The 19,028-nt window shown below is 40.5% G+C and overlaps 2 protein-coding genes across 2 annotated transcripts in view; both read left to right on the forward strand.

The window, feature by feature from the left end:
- kpnb1 (karyopherin subunit beta 1) overlaps positions 1-10,355 on the forward strand; it is a 35,329-nt gene extending 24,974 nt beyond the window's left edge. Inside the window, exon 22 of the mRNA XM_087134104.1 lies at positions 4,496-10,355. The gene's annotated coding sequence lies outside the window, so the exon portion shown is untranslated. The remainder of the gene's footprint in view (positions 1-4,495) is intronic.
- A 3,642-nt stretch (positions 10,356-13,997) lies between these two features.
- Positions 13,998-17,843, forward strand: LOC110987514 (uncharacterized). Its single transcript, XM_087134105.1, has 4 exons — positions 13,998-14,346; positions 14,815-14,927; positions 15,123-15,621; positions 15,807-17,843. Exons 2-4 carry the CDS (start codon positions 14,834-14,836, stop codon positions 16,588-16,590), a joined length of 1,377 nt encoding a protein of 458 aa, XP_086990231.1. The 5' UTR covers positions 13,998-14,346; positions 14,815-14,833; the 3' UTR covers positions 16,591-17,843.
- The last annotated feature ends 1,185 nt before the right edge of the window (positions 17,844-19,028 follow it).

Below are 19,028 nucleotides of genomic sequence, written 5' to 3' on the forward strand. Positions count from 1 at the left end.
GAGGGGAAGGAGCTGATGAACAGGAATAAACAAAGAGTAAAAGGTAGGCCTCCATTCATTTTCATTAATTGAAAGGGGAATGTTAGGACCCCTCTATTTCAGTCCCCAAAAGAGGGCAACCAACATGACCAAAGGCAATGTTTTCTCTCTCTTATCCTCACCCTGTTTTTTGTGAATTTAGAATTGTAAATTGTAAGGAAATCATACTTTCTGACAGATAGCCAACAGTTTGGAAGTTATTCCTCTTTGTATAACGTAGTCTTTTGTATGAACACCGTCCATTTTTACCCCATAGGCCTAATTACCCTCAATCTACTTCTATGCTGGTACTTGGCAAAGTCCCCACATTGGGATATCACCCCAAGGATGCTCAAGAGGACTGATGATTATCTAGTGTTTACTGAGGATAGTTTTGAACTGAAAGAATGGAGCAGAGGTGACTGATGCAAGGGAGGCTATTCCAAGAAGGAATTGTTCTTGGGAACAAGGAGAACAAGGAGTATTTGTAGACATTGAAGTGAGTAAATATTTGGCGATACTTAAAATGATGAGAGCCACATGTTCTGGGACGGCAGGGGTTAAGGAATTATGTAGGCTGTAACTGGTTGTGGGAGATATGGTAGAAAATTGAACAGAGTATTGGATATTTTGAATATTATCTAAGCCCGATCCTCTTTCCACAAAATTAACCCTGCATCTATTCAACATGAAGTCACTTTCCTCTGCCTAGGTAGGCCAAAAATTGAAACGTAATTCTCCTTTCTCTTATAGGGACAGGGTTCCTGAATACATAGTGCCCAATTCACATGCATTTGAATGTAGTGTCATGCCTGGCAATCCCATGAACATTGTGAATTGTGATCTCGAGCATGTCGAGTCAGATTATCTGATTCGAATCAGGATCTATTCAATACAATTTTGTACATTCTTTCTTGATAGTTAGTTTTCTCTTGGGTAGGTTGATTCATCATATTTCTTATTAAAATTACCAGACTACTTCATAGAAATGGGCACATCTGTACTGATCTGATTGGTGGTGTGGGTGGGCAAAAGTAAGATCAATGCTGGTTGCAGTTGACTGATTTTTTTGGGGGGGTGGACTCTTGCAAACTTGTTTGGCGGAGAGTGTTATGCATTTCTGAGCAGCAGTTACGTGACTGAAAAAAAAAATGTATTCCCAAGCATTCAAGCTGTCTTCCTTGATGCATTGGTTCTATTTTGTGAACTGCGTAAATCTGTTACATGTATTTTAGGCTTTCTCTAAATCTCAACCGCAGGATGACAGATGATGCAGCTCAAAGGGAGTAATATTAAAAGGCTTTTTCACTGTCATTGAAAAAAACTGTCTTGTGTGCATTGAAAGGGACATCCAGACAGAAACTGTTCGGCTCCCAAGAACTACAGTGTACTTGGTCAACAATTTGTGCAAATAGCCCTCCCCCGTCTGTTTCTTATCTGATACATCTCTCAAATTGACATGGCTGCTCTGTTTTCACTTAAATTGTATTGATTCCCGCTCATTCAGTACATGAATTATGGACATGTAATCTGTGCTGTACACACATTAAAACGGTTCAAAATTTGTCATTCAAAGGTTTATATCAAACTTTTTTTTTGGTACTTGCAGCTTCCTCTGGCAATATTGTCAACAAAGACGACCCAGATGAGCCCAAAGAAAGACCAGTCAAGGACAAACGTGCTTTGTGCTCAAGTAGGACGTTGACAAGGAACGCCAGTTGTCCTCATGACAGCAAACTACCAGGCAGGTTTGTATGTAGATGATGTACATGTACATTTACTCATCGGAAGTTGTTTCAGTGGGATTAATTATTGAACAAACACCATCAAAGAGCATGCTTAGAAAGTGAACTGAAACTTCAGTTTCACATCAAAGAAGAAGCAAGTCAACTGAATCTGCTTGCCCTGAGGCATGTACCCAGTTACCAAAAGCTCGGCAAGAAGATAATTCACAGCACTGATTGTATAATTACATTTTTGTCAATACGCTTTGTGCTCTGCTGTGCAGGGCACAGCATCAAGAGCTTTAATAACAATTTGGGGACATGATCAAGTGCGTGCAGTGTATGTAATGTTCATTCAAATGATGAAACTTGTAAAAGTTGCCGTCTTAATGTTTCTTACCCACAGTTGTGAAATACCTGCTGGATGGGCTTTTGATTACAGAATAATGACTGAGAGGATAAAAATAAATTTACTCCCAACGTTCTGTAGTTAGTGTGTATCTGTGCAGTCATTGGCGACACGTATTGTTACATGCACCTACCCGTTGTGCTGTCACCCACTCTTAGCATTATTTGTTTAATTAAATTTCTTGGCAAGAAAAAACATGACTGTAGATGAAAAATCTTTTTGGTCAGTGTATGCTTTGTGATTTAGATGTTTTTGAAAATAATTTGCAGACCTGTCTTTTCTTGAATATGTTGAAGAGTGTGTAATACCTGTTCACGTATGTATGGTGACAAATTCTTATTCATTTCAAGGTATAAGAGAAGCCTGCTGAGAAGGTATGATAATAAGAGATAAGAAAAGCCTGCATGTTACTCCAGAGATTCGACAACCTTGTCATCTTGGATGGAAGATGGAGAACGATAACCTTCTCATTGAAAGGATAACCATTCCAGCGGTTCCAGATAGTGTCATGGAGCTAGCCTATTGTTCTGGGACTTGCCAGAAGAGTTAATTGCAGCAGTAACAGCATGTGTTCATGTCTGCAGAGTAAGGTTCTATGCACAGATCTTTGAAAGTGTGCCCGAGAGAGCTGGCTACATTCATTTTGAAGAAGATGATGAAGACGATGAGGTGTTTGATGCGGAAGATCAGATCAGTTTTTATTTGCCCATGATCATGCATCCAGTTTAGAGACTGAGGTATTTTCTTGACCAAGTATGTATGCTGCGTTGTGTTTGGGAGTAGTGGTATCAGGGATTATTTCTAGTAGCACCAAATTGTGCCAGTGGACTCCAAATCAAAACGCTGCCTGTTATAATATTGTGTACAAAGACATGCATCAATAGACATTGCCCCAGGGCACAAAATGTCCATCAGATAGGTCGTTCCACCAATAGAATACCAACTGTGAATGGAAATGGTTATCCAGTTCAGCATGGAATGGCTGGATTCTTTCTTGTCTTGTAATTTGACACATATCAGCTCAGAAACTACTTGAAAGTTAATCCCAACAGATGACTGACTGTCTGGTATAATTTATGAAATCATCTGAAAATTTATGTTGTTCATGCACTGGTATATCAACCTGTCAGTAGTAACAAATTAAGCTGGTAAAAGAATTCAATAAGGAAATGGTGATACACCGTGAGAAATAATTTTGGAATTCGCGTAACAACGAGCATTTTATGTGGTAAGATTCCTGCTACTATAAAGTCAGAGCTGCATGATAAGAGAACTACTCCCAGGGAATTTTCTCTTCCATTGTAATGTGCACGTACGTGTACTTTGCAATTCCAGAGGACTTAGTGCTCTGCATCCGTGCCTAGCAAAATCAGGATTTGAGTGAGGCTGTACTAGCATATAACACAGTAAGAAATAGATGTGCCTAAAACAAATGCATCCTGAGGTTTGGCAATTGTTTTATCTTGCTGAACGTAATCATAATACATGAAATAATATACATTGTATTTTGATAGCACTTTTCGTCAATACTGTATGTTTTGGACGATGTACTTCACATAATTGAAGTAAGGATATCGCTATAAGCTTATATGCAACAAAAAGCTTTTTTATTTGTTTGAAAGAATACCTTCATTGAAATAGAAAACATGTATAGAAACCTTTAAGTCCCTGTATAGAAATCTTTAAGTCCCTGTAGAGAAACCTTTAAGTCCCGAAAAGTAGAAACCCTGATAGTGTGCGTGTATTTTTCAGTACATCAACTGTACTTCACTGTACATGTATATATAGTTCTCAATTTCTTATATTTATTTCTTTGTTTTGTTGTTTTTTTGTCACTCAAATGATTAAAGATTACTTCTTGGAGTGACATTCCAGATAATAAAAATGCAGTCTGGGTAATAATTAATCATCGAAAAGTGTCCTTTCCTATCAACATACACTTCATGTCAAAACTTAATTTATTTTTGAATAACATACAGTTCATGTCAGTACACACTTTGATGTAGTGCTTCTCCTATGTGCAACAGTCAGGAGAGTATCAGGACCAACTTTTCACCCCCACCCTAGACTAAAGGGATGCAAACCTCAAGGCCCAGTGTCTGTTCACTTTCATTTTTTGCTGTTGTCGATAATGTAGTCTGACATTGTCTCTTAAACATGCAAATTAAATGGAATTAATTGTGAGTGAAATGTGAAATAGGTATGAAAAGTAACAGGCTCGATTTTGTCACAAGTCTGCAGACAGCAATGAGTGTATAGTGTTAAAAATATACGTCATTGAAGAGCACAGCTCTTAAGGTAAAAGTTTGATTGATTTATTTGGTTTAATTAATTCTCTTCGTAGCTTGGGCCACTAGACGCTGTGTACTCCATTTCCTAGTGACAGCCAGGCTCAGATGCAACCCGGAACATCGTAATTTCACACCACATCGGTCCTGGCTGTGCAGGGGAACGCGCATCGCCGGACAGTCAATCGTGCGATATGTGTCGAGTAGAGATGTGTACAAGGGGTGAGTGAGTGAGATGACTGTGATGAGTTGGGCTTTATGAGAAGAGGTGCGAGTTTTGTTTGTATGTTTGTTGATTTGTTTGTTAAGTTTATTTGAATTTCTTGATCTCAGATCATTTCGTGCGAGTGCAATGGGTACTCTTTTGTTGACAGTGAGAGTTTATATTAATTTGACTGGGATTTTTTTGACAAATATCGTAAGTCCTTTCAGCTTTTCATTTTCTATCTCAAAAGTGACAGCCTTTACTAGCATTTCTTGAAATGTTGCCCGTTCTGGTATCATAGTGTCAGGGTTCAAGGGTCACTGCCATGGCACCAAGGTCACACCCTCACCTCTTTTGAACATGACCTCGTGTGTCCAATTTTTTTTTTGCTTGAAAGTACCATTACAGTTACTCAAATCATTGATTGGGAACAGTGGTCATGCTTTTCGAGCTGGTAAAGTGCACTCAGTGTGAAGAAATGTGGGGCCCGACATCGAGAATGCAGTACTGCATTGATGAAATGTGTGATGCATCTTGGAAAGGTCCAGATATCTTCCTGTGTGACAGGCGGTGCCACATAGCGTGACAGAGAATGTGCAGAGAACGAAGGTGTCGTTCTGAGAAGAAAGAATGGAAAACAATGATTTTCACCTCGTGTTGAGCCGTTCAAAAAGACTTTTGAGATGCTCATTTGAGGAGGGGTTTTTTAAATGAGGGAAAATTTAGTATTTTCTCTCAAATTTGCTGGACTTCACAATGCTTCTGCTGGAAAATCATTCTGAAAGCAATTTAATCGTATGTCTGCGCGTTTTTGCCTTGCGTTCATCCAGTATGCATTTTGATGACAAGAGTTGATGGCAAGAAAATTTACTTAAAGGTGTGAGGACTTTACTGTAACAAATCAAACCAGACATTGCTTGTCCCTACTAAATGTTAATCAGTTGACAAATGAATTGAGATTTATAAGTCATTTTTATTGTTTTTGTTGCTTTTTGCAATATGGCCGCCATCTCACAAACCCTTTTCACCTCTTATTTGTAGCATAAGCAGTGACAGATTGTGCTGAAGAAGTGTGTCCACTTTGTAGTTAAAATGGCTGAAAAGACCAACTATTGTAGCTTAGTGGTTGTTTTCCGCATTGTGCCGGGTCAATGCGTGTTGTGAGAGCCCATGGATCAGCATGATATTTTGCACATGTGTTTTGTGTGTGACTGTTGTGTAAAAATGACGAGGCTCAAATGCAGAAATATTGCAGACTACTGCACCTGTACATGACAAATTCTTTGTGGGATCTGGCAGCTATTGGTTGCTACAGTCAGTTTGGCTTTGATGTGATCAATGTGCGTTGTCGTTACTATTGCCAACATTATGCACCGTTTCAAGATGCAGACAGTCGCGGAATATTTTTGACTTCATTCAACAAAACATGGAAGAAAAAAATGGACTCGGAATCTGCAAAGATTTCTGTATGAGGGGTCTTTTGTTTCATTTTTATGCCATTGCTTAAAGCCAAAATGGTACTTCAATTTATCGAATTCCATTCACGGTCAGATAATTTGTTGACAATAGCAAAACTACACGAGCTGGAAATTGCTGACTTGAGATTTCGCCCTAATTAGCTGATACCAACAAAGAACATGTCTGGGGAATTCAAATATAAATGCGTCAGGATACCAGACATGGAATTGCATATTCTGTGGCTATGGCTTCAATTGTTGCCATTGACGTACTACAGTGAATATCCGTAGCCCTAGTCAACAATGCCCTATCTGGACACGGCCTAACTTCCAACTGACTTTTGAAGGTACCCACGTTTTACATGCAGTGCATGAGAGGGTATTCCTGAAATTCCTCTTTAAAACAATAGATTCGCAGTGTTTCACCTTCGAAATATATTGACTGTAGTCTGCTATTATAGTGTGTGATTAACATCCATCCTATAAGCAGGGTTGTCATGGGAACAAAACCATCTCATAAAAAAAGTTGTGAAAAGGGATCAAAAGGATGAAATGTTTGAGAAGTCTTGGAATTTTCATGCAGGGCTCCCTTCCATGAGTTGCAGTGACTTTTGGCCTGTGCTGTTTGTTTTACTGGGAAATGTGTGACTCCCCCAAAGTTTGCATCAGAAAAGGCAAGCCTAGCTGTTCGTGTCGATATGTCACTCACTGTGGCATCCTGGTGCGGGGCAGGAACTTCACGGAGGCGGTTGCCTCGAGGTTCCTGATCTTTGCCTCGTTACCCATTGAAATGCCCTCATAGGCAAGTTGATTTTGTAATACAAGTGCCCTTTGCGAATGAGAAATTGCCTTGACCTTTCAAGAACGAAGTTCCTGCCCTGCTGATGTGAAAATGGCCATATTGTGGGTGAAAAAAAGTCGATGGGTCCTATTGGTTCCCATGGCGCAAGATTCGAGGGACTGGCGACTTGCAGCTCAATTTGGGTAAATGGTCCGTGCTTTCACACAGAGTAGGTCACATTTTGAATTCTAAAAATGCCACAAACGAATGCATGTTGGTGTATGGCTTTTGTCGGAGATTGCATTTGTAGCACCGAAAAAATATTAAATGTATGCTCTTGTCACGTAGATGAAAGTAATACGGTATTTTCTTCAGATGCCTCGTTTCAGAAAGCAGTATATACATAAACATGTGCGTTCATTGAGCTGGCCATTTCGGCTTACATGTATACTATAAAGCAAAAAGGGACTGATATTCAGGTGGTTGAAGACTTTTGGATAGTCTTCCTACATTTGCAGTACGTGTATACGCTTCTTGCCAGTGGTTGTTGAATTAAACAATGCCAAGATCTTTTTTTTTTTTACCGAGTCAGTCTCTTTCTACATGCTTCCATATCCTACTGCCTTACAGTGTCGTAGTCCGAGTCAAGACAATCGTAAGACCAGTCACAATGCCAGTCACGAGTTCGATGGTGAACAGTTACACGGGACTGCTTTTGTTGCAGTTCAGTTGAATACCTTTGTGACTTGCCCTTTGCTCTTGTGATGGTCTTTTGCTGGTCTTAAGAGGCCTCGACATCAACGCTGCTGCCTTATAATTGTCTCAGTGGTGAGAGGGCTGTAGTGTGTGCCAGACGGGGAGAGGGAGGGGGTCAGAGATACAGTGTGAGATATACAGAGTGTTTGTGTGTGGTTAAATAGGTTAAAAGAATGAAAAATATGCAAATTTTTGGTGTTTAACTAGTTTATATTAAGTATGAAGGTATGGCTTTTAAGTGGTGCAATGTGAGAGTATCTCGGTACTTATATGCTGAGTTTATTTATCATGTGAGTGAGTGAGCAATTTTTTTCTGAGTGACAAGCGGGTGTGCTTGAGGTTTGTGTGTGAAAATGAGTATGAGGTATTGTGTGAAACTGTCGATTATATCATAAAAAAATTAAAAAAAATAAAAAGTTCTATACTCAAAACGGTGAATTTTTTGTTACGTTTTCTTAAATAGTTGCAGCCACAAAACAACATGTTATTACTTTTGTTCTTCAATTTTCCCACTTTTCCCCTCTTAGGTAGCCTATCGAGGGTAATTTTAGAATGGGGAAAAACTGCATTTGTCTGTTATGTTGTGCACTGCAGTAGACTGCAGGCTATTAAATGTTCTCAATATAAATTCTGTCCTTCCAAATGTAAAGAGCGGCCTCTCTTGACTCGATTCAGAGAGTGGCAGGCAAAATTGATACCCAGCAAACCACTGTTAGTTTACTACTAGCGTCACTTGAATAGATGCCATTCTCAACATTAGGTTGTTGAAGCTGTAAAACACTTTGAGTTCAAATGTCACTATTTATGTCTGATGTATTTGAATATAGCATTGGCGTTAACTTTTTTTCACGTTAAACGAATACTTTATTTTCAAGTCAAATTGAACTGTTTTGTGTACTATTCATGCCAGGGCCCAAGACTAGCATGTGTTGAACATATTGTGAATGGTAATAATCTTTTTTTCAAATACCACTGTGCCAATATAGTTACAGGTATTATATACATGTAGCATTCTTGTAGCTGAGTTTGAGTTTCACAGTTGAGGCGAGGTGACATGAACTGCATATACTACCTGAATGAGAAACTCCACAGATGTCTTCTGGTGTATTTTTTTAGTTGCAAAATACCTCCTCAGACACATAAACCTTGACGAGAGGGCCGGGGCATATTTTGGATGAGGTTACTCTATGTTGAATTCTCTGACAACAGAAATGAATGCCTCGTGCAAAGCTCTGATTCGCTGCTAACTTGCGAGGACGTACTAGAGTCTTTTTGGTCACTTTCACGAGGAAGTTTCCTGTCATGGTTGTTCTTTCCACTACCATGTCCGTGTTTGCTCAGATGTGGACTAGAGCACAACCTTGCTGCTTGTGTTTTGGCAAAGCAAAGGGGCAGCAGGGGCCATGGCCACCCCACCCCTCCCAAAAGTGTGTGTGTATGTTGTTTTAATAATGAAAGAGATTTTTTTGTTTCATACCCTTTCCCTTTTAATCCGTGGTAAATGCCCTCAAATTCAGTCTCACCCTACAGAAAGGCCATAAAGGGTTACATGCGGAAATTTCCAAATTATTTACCCCCCCCCGCAAAAAAGAATTGGTTCTTGGTTCGTCCCTTGTGGTAAAGTTGTCTATTTTGATCCCCGACTAAATGTTTAAAAATATTTTTCACTCGTCTGGGTTTTGCCATTGAAAAGCATCAAATCCTAGGAGTAACACGAAATGTCAGGAGGAATAGACACAGTAGACATCTACAGCTCCATATTTTCCTAATTTTGTGCTCGGTGCTGTGATAGCTAGAGGTGTAACACCTTGGATACTTTACTAAGGGGCGTACCGTGTCTTGGTGTATTAAAAACAGACAACTAAAGGTTGTTGGGAGTTGTACAAATTTTGATCCATTTTGACAAGTCTCATAGTGCTCTGGTTTCAACTTTCATACCTAGCCGTAATTTTTTATAGTGTTGGGATTAAATCTTTATATGTACATGTATGTGTATGCTCATTTCGGTCATCTTTTACGGAGTAACGTAACTCCTAACCCGGTTGTTTGGCGTGTCGTATGTTTACTTTAAACACTGAACCGATATTCTGTAAACTGGTGCAACAATACTTTGTTTCATTTGCCGGATAATAGCTTTAAGATTGTCTTGGTTTTTATAATACCTGTGTTCATATTGTAAGTTTTGGTCAGCGGATTCATTGCACGGCATTTAAAAGACAGACATTTTCACCAAGCTTCCTTATGGTGAACACCATTTTTGTCCCGGTGATACCAAGGCACCATGACGGAATGTGCTCAGATCAGTTTGTTCAATATGTATCTTCTGTTTTCCCCCTCTTTATCGAAAAAATGCATTTATTATAATTCAAGTCTGTGGATTGAACGGTTGTAATTCTCCCCAAAACTAAAGGGAATTCGAATGGTATTTCTTATAACCTCCGACAGTGTACTTCCACTGATTTCTGAACTGTGTAAATTTAATTGACGTGTCCGAAATAATATCCTGGGTTTTTTTGGGGGGGGGGAACTTGGAAATTCTCACCAGTTTATTGTGTAGTTGTACACCGAGCCGTTTTGATTGAAATTTCAAATTATATCTTGGTGATATCCTGACAGAAATGCCAAATTCAAATTGTCACAATATTGCTGTCCTTGAACAAGTGTACAAATTATGAGCTTCAAATAAAGAAAAATGCAACGTTGATGCAAGATCTGAAGTTACGTAGAGGCTACTGTTTGTTTTGTTTCAGTGGAAATTCTTGTGGGTTGAAACGATCGCTTGACTTCTCGTGTTGGAGCACAGTGTGTCACGGCGATCAAAAAAAGAAGTCTACTTGGTCTCGATCTCCAAAACTGCGGACACAACGGAAGCTGAACGTGACCATCCGAGTTTTGACGTTTCCACAATATAGTTTCTTGGAAAGACGGAATGTGGAGATCTTGTCGACGTCTTTCCCTGATACTTAATGTAAGAAAGACGTCTTACCCTGATGTATCTCGGAAAGACCTCTTTCCCCTATAATTGTTTCTTTTAAGTTTTATCTAAAATGGTTTGTCTGAAAGACGTCTTTCCACAATATGTCTTGGTCATGTAAGTACTAGGGCAAGCAGTTTCAATGTGCAAATCACTTAATTTGATAAACTTTCAGCTGCCTTAGGCCTAACTTGTTTGTGATGATATATGGGAAAGACTTTTTCCTCGTCTTTCAAAGATGTTATATCAATCATACTATCTGGGAAGCATATCCAAAATATCAGGGTATTCCGTCTTTCCGTGGTAATGTGTCTTGGAAACGTGGATATGCAGGTGGTCACTTTAAGCTTCCGTATTACGGTCATATAACAAGGGCGAGCAAATGTCAATATGCAGATCACTTGAATTTCAGCTGCTGCAGCGGTAATGTATGTCGGAAATCGATGACATTATCATTGATTTCCGGCTTCTGACATACATTACTGTTGAGTTCCATGTTTCCGAGATACGTTATCTTTGAATTTTGCATTTCAGAGATATATATTGTCATTGAAATCGATGTTTTCACAACGCGTTCTCGTTAAATTGAGTGTTTTGGGATAATTTATTTTGGAAATCAGTATTTTTCTTGAACTTCCCTAGTTCAGGTCAAATCGTTTTTTTTAAACGTCAAACCTTTCAAATCTGTCAAGTGGAAATTCTCCACGTTGGCTGTATAACGGGTACCAGTGATCCTCGGGTTTCGCTCAGCTGCCTGCAGCCCGTGCCGTTGCGAGCGGCTCACATCATGCCCTCTCTCCGATATCATATAGCACGAAAAAAATGAAATCAGGGACTTACGTATAGGGAGTATTTTAAACAAGGGCGCCGTGAAAAGGAAAGATTTTATCCTGCAGTCAATATGAATGTCAAATTTACAGTCCTGCATTGACTGCGTTTATAAAGTACACAAAAACGCGCCTTTTCAGAACTTAAAATTGTCGAGGCAGCTTTTTAACACCCCTGCGGCATTTCACTCCAGACCCAGATGATTAATGACGGGCGCTTTTGGTTGTAAAGTAGATATAAAAAGGGGATTAAATATGTGCTTGGCTGGTCTGAAAGGTATGATTAAGACTGGCTGAGGAGAATGGGCTGCGTCTCGGGCATAATCAGCGTTCAGTCTCCTGATCCGGTCGTAATCGTTATAAATTATTGCCCTGTAATCGTTATAAATTATTGCCCTAACAGTCCAAAATCTTCCCATTTCAATATGATTTTACATAGGCCTACACCCTAGGGAGTTGGGGTTAAGACCGGTCAAGCATATTTTATTCCCATTCCCTTTATTCCTGCATATCCTGGGTTGGAGTTGAGAGACGGAGCCAAAAATCGGATTTTTTTTCTGCGTGTGATTGTCAGCCTGCTTCATCTGTATGATAATCCTAGTCAACCCACGCACCCCCAAAAAGGCCGGGCAGTTTTGCCTTGCCGCTCTCAATTTATACAAAATATTGCAAATTGTTTCTGTGGACAGGTCGATCCTCAAAAGAGCTGTATATTACACCATGTCGGCGGAGTCCTCAGGTAGCGCTTGGGCAGCCGATCAGTGTTATTGCTTTCAAAATGAACATGCTCTTTCTTCTCTGACACTGTTCAAAAATAGACGGGGCCAGCCGCACCTATCCCGATAACAGGAGATTGGATCCAGGAAGGCGTCTATGCTGAATAGGAACTCTGGCCGTTTAGTAATGGCGACAGTTTTACACAGTTTTTACTTTTTTTGCAAGTAAGCTTTTCATTTTCACGAAGGGACAGTTTTCTTCAATGCTAGACATAAGCGTTTGCACGTGATTTGAAATCACACGCCGGCACGCTGTACCGGTAATTGCGTGTAAACACCGGTACTTTGTTTTAGCCTGGATTTTGTTGGCCCGCTACAAAGCTGTGTTCGAAACGACGTCACGTTTTGGTTATTCATCGTGGCTGGCATCGTAGCCGCAAATTCAGACTCCACTAACCTTTGATAGCAATATGTAATTCAACACTCTAAAGTGCGGTCATTGGCCACTTTTTGAAAGTATTGAGTCCTCCTTTTTAAATATGAAATCCAACAATTTCAATTTCAAAGTCGGCATTCAAACTATTGATCCAGCGTTTTAATGATAATTCACAATATCAAGGAAAACTGCTGAATTGTCACTTAAATTGTTCATTTAACTCTTTAACAGTTGTAATCTGATATTAAAATGTTGGATTAAACATTGCAAATGTTGGATTCAACACTTTCAAAAAGTGGTCATTGACCGCACTCATTTTAAGTGTCGGATTCAACATTGCTGTAACTAATTTTAGCGTTTGCAAGCCTAGTGCAATGTTTCAAACAATAACATCGGATCTCGTCGATAAATCGATATCTTGAGTCCTCGTCGAAAGGTAATACTCGTAAGAACTGCTCCGACTAACACAATACGTTTTGTGGAGTTCTGTTATTAAGACACTGGAGTCTTCAGGCAAACCAAGACGTCAATACAGTCGCATTTCCAAATAGTATAATCCTGTTTTACGCATCAGTCTTATTTTTGTATTTGTGCAGCCTTGAAAACAACAAACTTGTCTTTTGAACGCAACGACTGCCTGCGTGAGGCTTACTTCACAAAATGGGTCATAAATTCGGCATCCAGACGTGCGTCACTGTTGTGACCCTTAGCTGTGTCATTTGACATGAAAATATCACTGAAATTGATTTCAAACTATTTTCGTTTGTTTGGCAGGTAGCGTAGTTTTCATAATTTAATCACTTTTAAATGGAGAATGTGTTGTAAACTTACAAAAATCATGTGTCAGATGTGACAGGGACATGAGAGGAATGGGAACCCAAGTTCATAGAACGACCCAGATGTGTCAATGAAGAGGCAAATGTGACCTTAACACTATCCGGTCTGTATTACTGTATGGGGAAAAATCTTACAGATTCTTGCTTGGGATCGTTTAATCGTTCAGGACAAATCGTAGTTTGAAGATATATCAAACTCGTCCAATCTGTCAAGTAGAAGTTCTCACGCTCACACCACTGTATTCTGCTTACAGGTACGGTGACCATGGAATTGACAAACGCCGTACCTGGATTTCGCAAGCTGGGGTCAACTGTATGATAGACTTAGCTGGAGGAGAAAAAAACACCTCCATGTCTATGACTATGCAGCCTGCTGCGGTTGGAGCGGGCGTACGCGATAGTCTCATAGCTCACAGCATGTCGTCCCCCGACATCACATAGCATCAAAAGAATGAAATCAGTTTTATATAATATAGGGCATACAGGGAGTGCGGTTAACAACAATGACGTCATGGGAAAAAAAACATTTATCCTACTACTATTCTTGATGTGTTATTTGACAGTCCTGCACTGTCACCTGCGCGTTTATAAAGTACACAAAAACGCGACTTTCGGGAACTCAAAATTGTCGAGGAATTGTTAGAATTGGGCAACTTTTTAACACCTCTGCGTCATTTCAGTTTAGTCCTAAATGATTGATTAAGGCTAGGCGCTGTCAGTTAGTATGCAGATAAATAATATCCTTTTAAGGGCATATTTTGCAGCAGCACGATCACGTGATGTATATGCCTGCCCTGTACATATAAAACGAGGCCATCCAGGTATACCTTTCTCTCAACGCCGCCGGCCTGCTTGGACGTCTAGACATCAACAAGACAACAATCGCATTCCCCTTCTCCCGGCCTCACAAGCAGCACAGGTAAGTTTGCTTTCGTTGTCTTCCTCCAGCCACAGTCTACTCGAAACTGTTCAAACATGCATTCACGTATTTCAATTTGCTGGTTAATTTCCCCTTGGAACCCCTCAATCTTTCAACAACTATTTGACGCGCTCTGTTAATTTAAACTCGGCTTACTTTGCATGTAGCAGTCTCACTCACTGTGGCCAGACCACTCCGGTACAAGTGAAAATCGTTAGGATTGTGGATATTTAACAGGTGGTAGGATAGGTGGATTGATGCAGTTTTATTTGGACAGCATTGAAAATGAAAAAGTTTTACATGTGCATATGTGAATAATTACGCATGGACCAGCACTGATTTACTGATTTAAATATAAATTTGCCCGAGTTGAATTTATACTGGTCATCGAATTTCAGTATTTGTAAATCTGCAAAGTTAGATCTGCAGCTTAAAAAGACAAGTGTTGTGTTTGTTCAACGCTTACAGCATCCTTACACTCACCAAGATGAATCAGGTTCGTGCTAAGCGACCGGCTCTGCGTGAGACCTCGGCACCACGCGGGAAGCGGTCCAAGGCGGCTTTTGCTTCGACCAGCAGAGGTAATTTTTCGAAAAACCAGATGTTCAAAAATATATCATGCATAGCTATACGTTCTACGGCGTTAACTTTTGCTAGATCTCTACCTTTGTGGAAAGCTAACAGATACACATGTCGTTCGACAACGTAATCTTAAAAATAAAAAAATAAGCAATGGAATAACTCCCACTTAAATCCACGTTATGCTCCCCTCACAGCTATGGCACCAGCAGAGGACACTCGTCAGATGCCGCCACGTTGGCACAAGCCTTTCCCCGTGAACGGGCAGGGAGTCATGATTTTCAATACGGATAGGCACCTCCTGCCGTTCTACGCTTCCGTGGAGGACAAGGGCACCGCGACGGGGAACTGGATCGCGCTGCATGTGGGCGTCGAGTACGCATCGTTCGTCATGCACGGGGAGAGCAACGACAGCCTGAAGGAGCTGAGGCGAATCGACCAGGCGGGATGCGGGGTGGAGGAAGGGAAAGTGTCCTACTGGTACAGCTACGACCGCGACAACCTGGTGCTGAAGTATGGCAAGGGATACCGGATGGAGGAGACCACGCTCATGACGCATGACTTTCTGGAGGGAGTGGAAGACGAAGAAGAGATCCGGAGAATCAGGGAGGACTTGTATCCGTTCTTCAACGCCGAGGGAAAGAAAGTCATCAGGCAGTATGACGAGAAGGCCAACGTGGCACTTTGTGCTGGCAAGTATATTTTCATTGACCGATGAAGTGGCAAAATTTATGCTGTTTGCGCAAACCATTACGCTAAAACAGTCTAAAGGTAAACCTTTACAGCAATTTTCCCCGTTGGTATGTGCACAGAAAAGACTTCAATATTTGTGCGTGTTTTGTAACAGATAATGATCGTGTGAATTCTCCTTTTACAGCCAGGGGAATCGAAGTGACAGAGCCGATGGTGGAATTCGATAAGCAACCCCTCATCTGCAACCTGCCGCCGGTGGTTCTTGACAGTTCAAAGGTCAACCTGTTCACCCTGGACAAGGGTGATTACACCTTCTCAGCGAGTCTGCCGTCCGCTTGCAAGGAACTCTACTCGAATGTGGTGGGCTGCGATCTGAATTATACCGAGGTAGAAGGGGAGAAGGTGCTGCTGTCGGATGCGATCCGATACAGCCTGGCAAATGGCGTTCTGAAAGAGAAGATCGAAAGTAAAGTAGGTGAGCTGGGAGATGATCCCAATGAAACGTACTTGCGTGTCACTCTGGGCCACAGTCTCGGCAAATCTCCAGGAATCCCGTACGTGCTGGAGATTTGGCCCGCAGGCCACTACAGCCCCATCCACAACCACGGCAACGCCAATGCCGTCATCAAGGTCCTATTCGGGTCTATTACTATCGATATCTTTAACAAGCAGTCGCCCACCAGTTCCCGCGATCCCTTGCTAACCTTTGAAGCGTGCGCAGGCAACGCCACTTGGCTGAACCGCAACTGGTACCAGACCCACAAACTTCGCAATCCATCTAAGGAGTACTGCGCCACTATCCAGTGCTACAATTACGACGCGGGTGATACCACATACTGGCCTTATTTTGATTACGTGAGCGAAAACGAAACCATCGATGAGTTTTACCCAGGCTCCGACTTTGGCTTCAGCGAAATGCGCGAGCAAGTTATGGCCGAATACACTGCCTATGTGTACGGTAATAGTTCGTAATTTTCTCGCTGAAAATTTTTCAGTTTCTACAGAATGCCCAATATATGCTGTGTAGATTATTTTCTTCAGCACATTTTTATCAGTTTTCTGTTTTCTTGTCCTCATCACCCAATACAGTGCCCATTGCAAGTAAATGGAAGGGAAGTACAGGTGTCGCAAATCCTTGTAGGTAGCACACTACCTTTTTGCGTGCTTATTTTAGCTTGCGCATAAAGTTTAGCCTTTTCATTAAACTACACTGAAGATTAAAAGAAATTGGTCCATGCCAGCACCTTCTACGAAGGTGGGAACGAGCGAAAGGTTTCCATTGGTTCTTATGCGCAGTGTTGAATGTTGTATTAAGAGATTTTTGAAAAAAAAGGTTGTCGGTAGGTGTTGTCTTAATACCAGGATTATTATCGATTGATGTTTATCAGATTTGACTATTTTTTATTGTAGTGGAACGAGTTAGATTAGAAATTGGTTTGGTTTGCTTCATCAGTCAAAATGAGATTTGATTGAGTTGTGTGTATGTCGTTTGATTGGTTTCATTTGTGTGAGTAGTTGGCTTTCTTTTCTTCATTTGCCATGCTACATTATGTAGAAGAGTATCAGAATTACTGTTACCCTTGATACATTTGGGGTGAAAAAAGATGCAGTCTCGGACAGATAAATTCATTTTTAGAACACGCGAAATTTGTAGACCCAAGGCGCGTTTGGATTGAGTCGACATATTTCGCGAATTGAGATTGACCAACGCGTTTCATTCTCTCGGAGGCGCACCATTGCGAATCGCCCGTATTGTATGCGTACGAAATCATAAATTAGTGAGATACGAACCTCTTTGATTGTATGTAACAATATGAGGGGTACCAACAAAAAACTCCACCTTAAATTTAAGCTGTGCTGTGTGTCAGTTTCCCTTTTTTCTCCCCAAGAAAAAAATTGTTCAATAAATTAGACATATTCGCTGTTATTACTGGTTACTGGTATACTTGTGTTCGTCTGACATGGGCATTGGCAGTCCAGATAAGTAGTAGGAAACTATAATTGAGCATAAGTGTGACTTTTAGGATCATGTGCATTTGGGCAGTAAGATACGCTGCCGTTATTTCTGTGACAAATTCCTGTCCTTGGAAGTTTATTTAGACTGACACTTTTGCGTCATGCAAGCCGTGTCGATTTTTCTAAACAGTATAATAAAACAGGTCAACTATTTCTCTCAATGGAATTGAATTTAGAGTAAATAAAGATTGGTATATTTTCCTTGGTAATTATCAGGTCTGTTGTCTTTTGTAACCTTTCAAATGTGTCAAAAACAGGATTTCATGACGTGATTTATCGGTGGTTAACATGCAGGGGATTATCCTATCTCACGTGAAATCAAGTGGAGCCAATAGAAGTAAGATGTTGGTGCGCCAGTCATGCAGTTGTTTGAAGTTCTGTGGAAAATAAAATTGCTTTTCTAAAAGACTTTTACTTTTCAGCCAAAGAATTATAGTCCAGATTTTTGAAAAAAAAATCTGGAATACTGCCTTACTCTCTGAACCTACTCTCTGAAGGGAGGAGCTTTCCACTGTGCTTCCAACAAGGTGTTCCAACTATTTTGTCCAGGATTGTAGGTCGCCTGTTGGTGCACATTATTTTGTTTTTATGAGAACGAGAATGGTAAACGTTGCGAAGGTTCAGTTCTTGACTGTGATCACTTCACTTTTTTTGGTAAATGCTAAACAGTCCTTTTAGGTTTGCTCAAAATAAAACGTAAACCCGAAGGAACATATTGTTTTAGATTTCACCCCATTGTCGCCATATACTTCGATATAAGTTATACGAGTATACATATTCACGGGGTTGCACAACAATTAAATATCACATATTTCAGATTTTCGTAAGACAGCTAAGTTTTTTTTACACGGTATTTTTTCACGTCAGGTGATTTGTCATTTTCCATGAATTAATTTACATTTTGTTTTTGCAGAAGCCGTTATTAGAGGTAAGAGAATAAATGTACTAAGAATAATTTTGCAACCGCCGGCGAGCATGTCCTAACGTCGCCACTTGATGGCGCTGTCTTTCTGCCACGGACAGAGCTGTATCTAACACAGTTGTTTATAAAGACACCGATTTTGTAAATGCATGCAACCTCTCACTTTTCAAGCTAACTCAGGAACAGCTGCAATCATGTGGTGGTTTTAATGCAGTGAAATCCAGCGAGCAACATAAACAGAAAGAATGGCCTTTGCCTGAGTGTCCTGAAGCATAGGCGACAATATTGTCTATGTAAGAAACGATGTGAGAACTGTGGCTGCCATCACCCGACATCAGCAAAGAAGTATTGCTTGTTGAATCTACCACAAAAAGTCCATGCTTTCTGTGCAGGAGAAAGCTAATCCCACTCCCTTATTGTTTCTGTATTATTTGGCATCTCCACAAGTGACTCAATTACAAAAGTGATAGTC

This window comes from Acanthaster planci, linkage group LG03, assembly GCF_054643075.1.
Source record: "Acanthaster planci isolate LZ-2023a linkage group LG03, COTS_SCS, whole genome shotgun sequence".
NCBI lineage: Eukaryota > Metazoa > Echinodermata > Asteroidea > Valvatida > Acanthasteridae > Acanthaster > Acanthaster planci.

Excerpts from the sequence above, each read along its gene's own strand:
- LOC110987514 (XM_087134105.1), top strand. The coding sequence starts at position 14,834 with ATGAATCAGGTTCGTGCTAAGCGACCGGCTCTGCGTGAGACCTCGGCA. Across the intron at positions 14,928-15,122 it reads TTTTGCTTCGACCAGCAGAG|CTATGGCACCAGCAGAGGAC; the intron begins GTAATTTTTCGA and ends CTCCCCTCACAG. Across the intron at positions 15,622-15,806 it reads GTGGCACTTTGTGCTGGCAA|GGGAATCGAAGTGACAGAGC; the intron begins GTATATTTTCAT and ends TTTTACAGCCAG.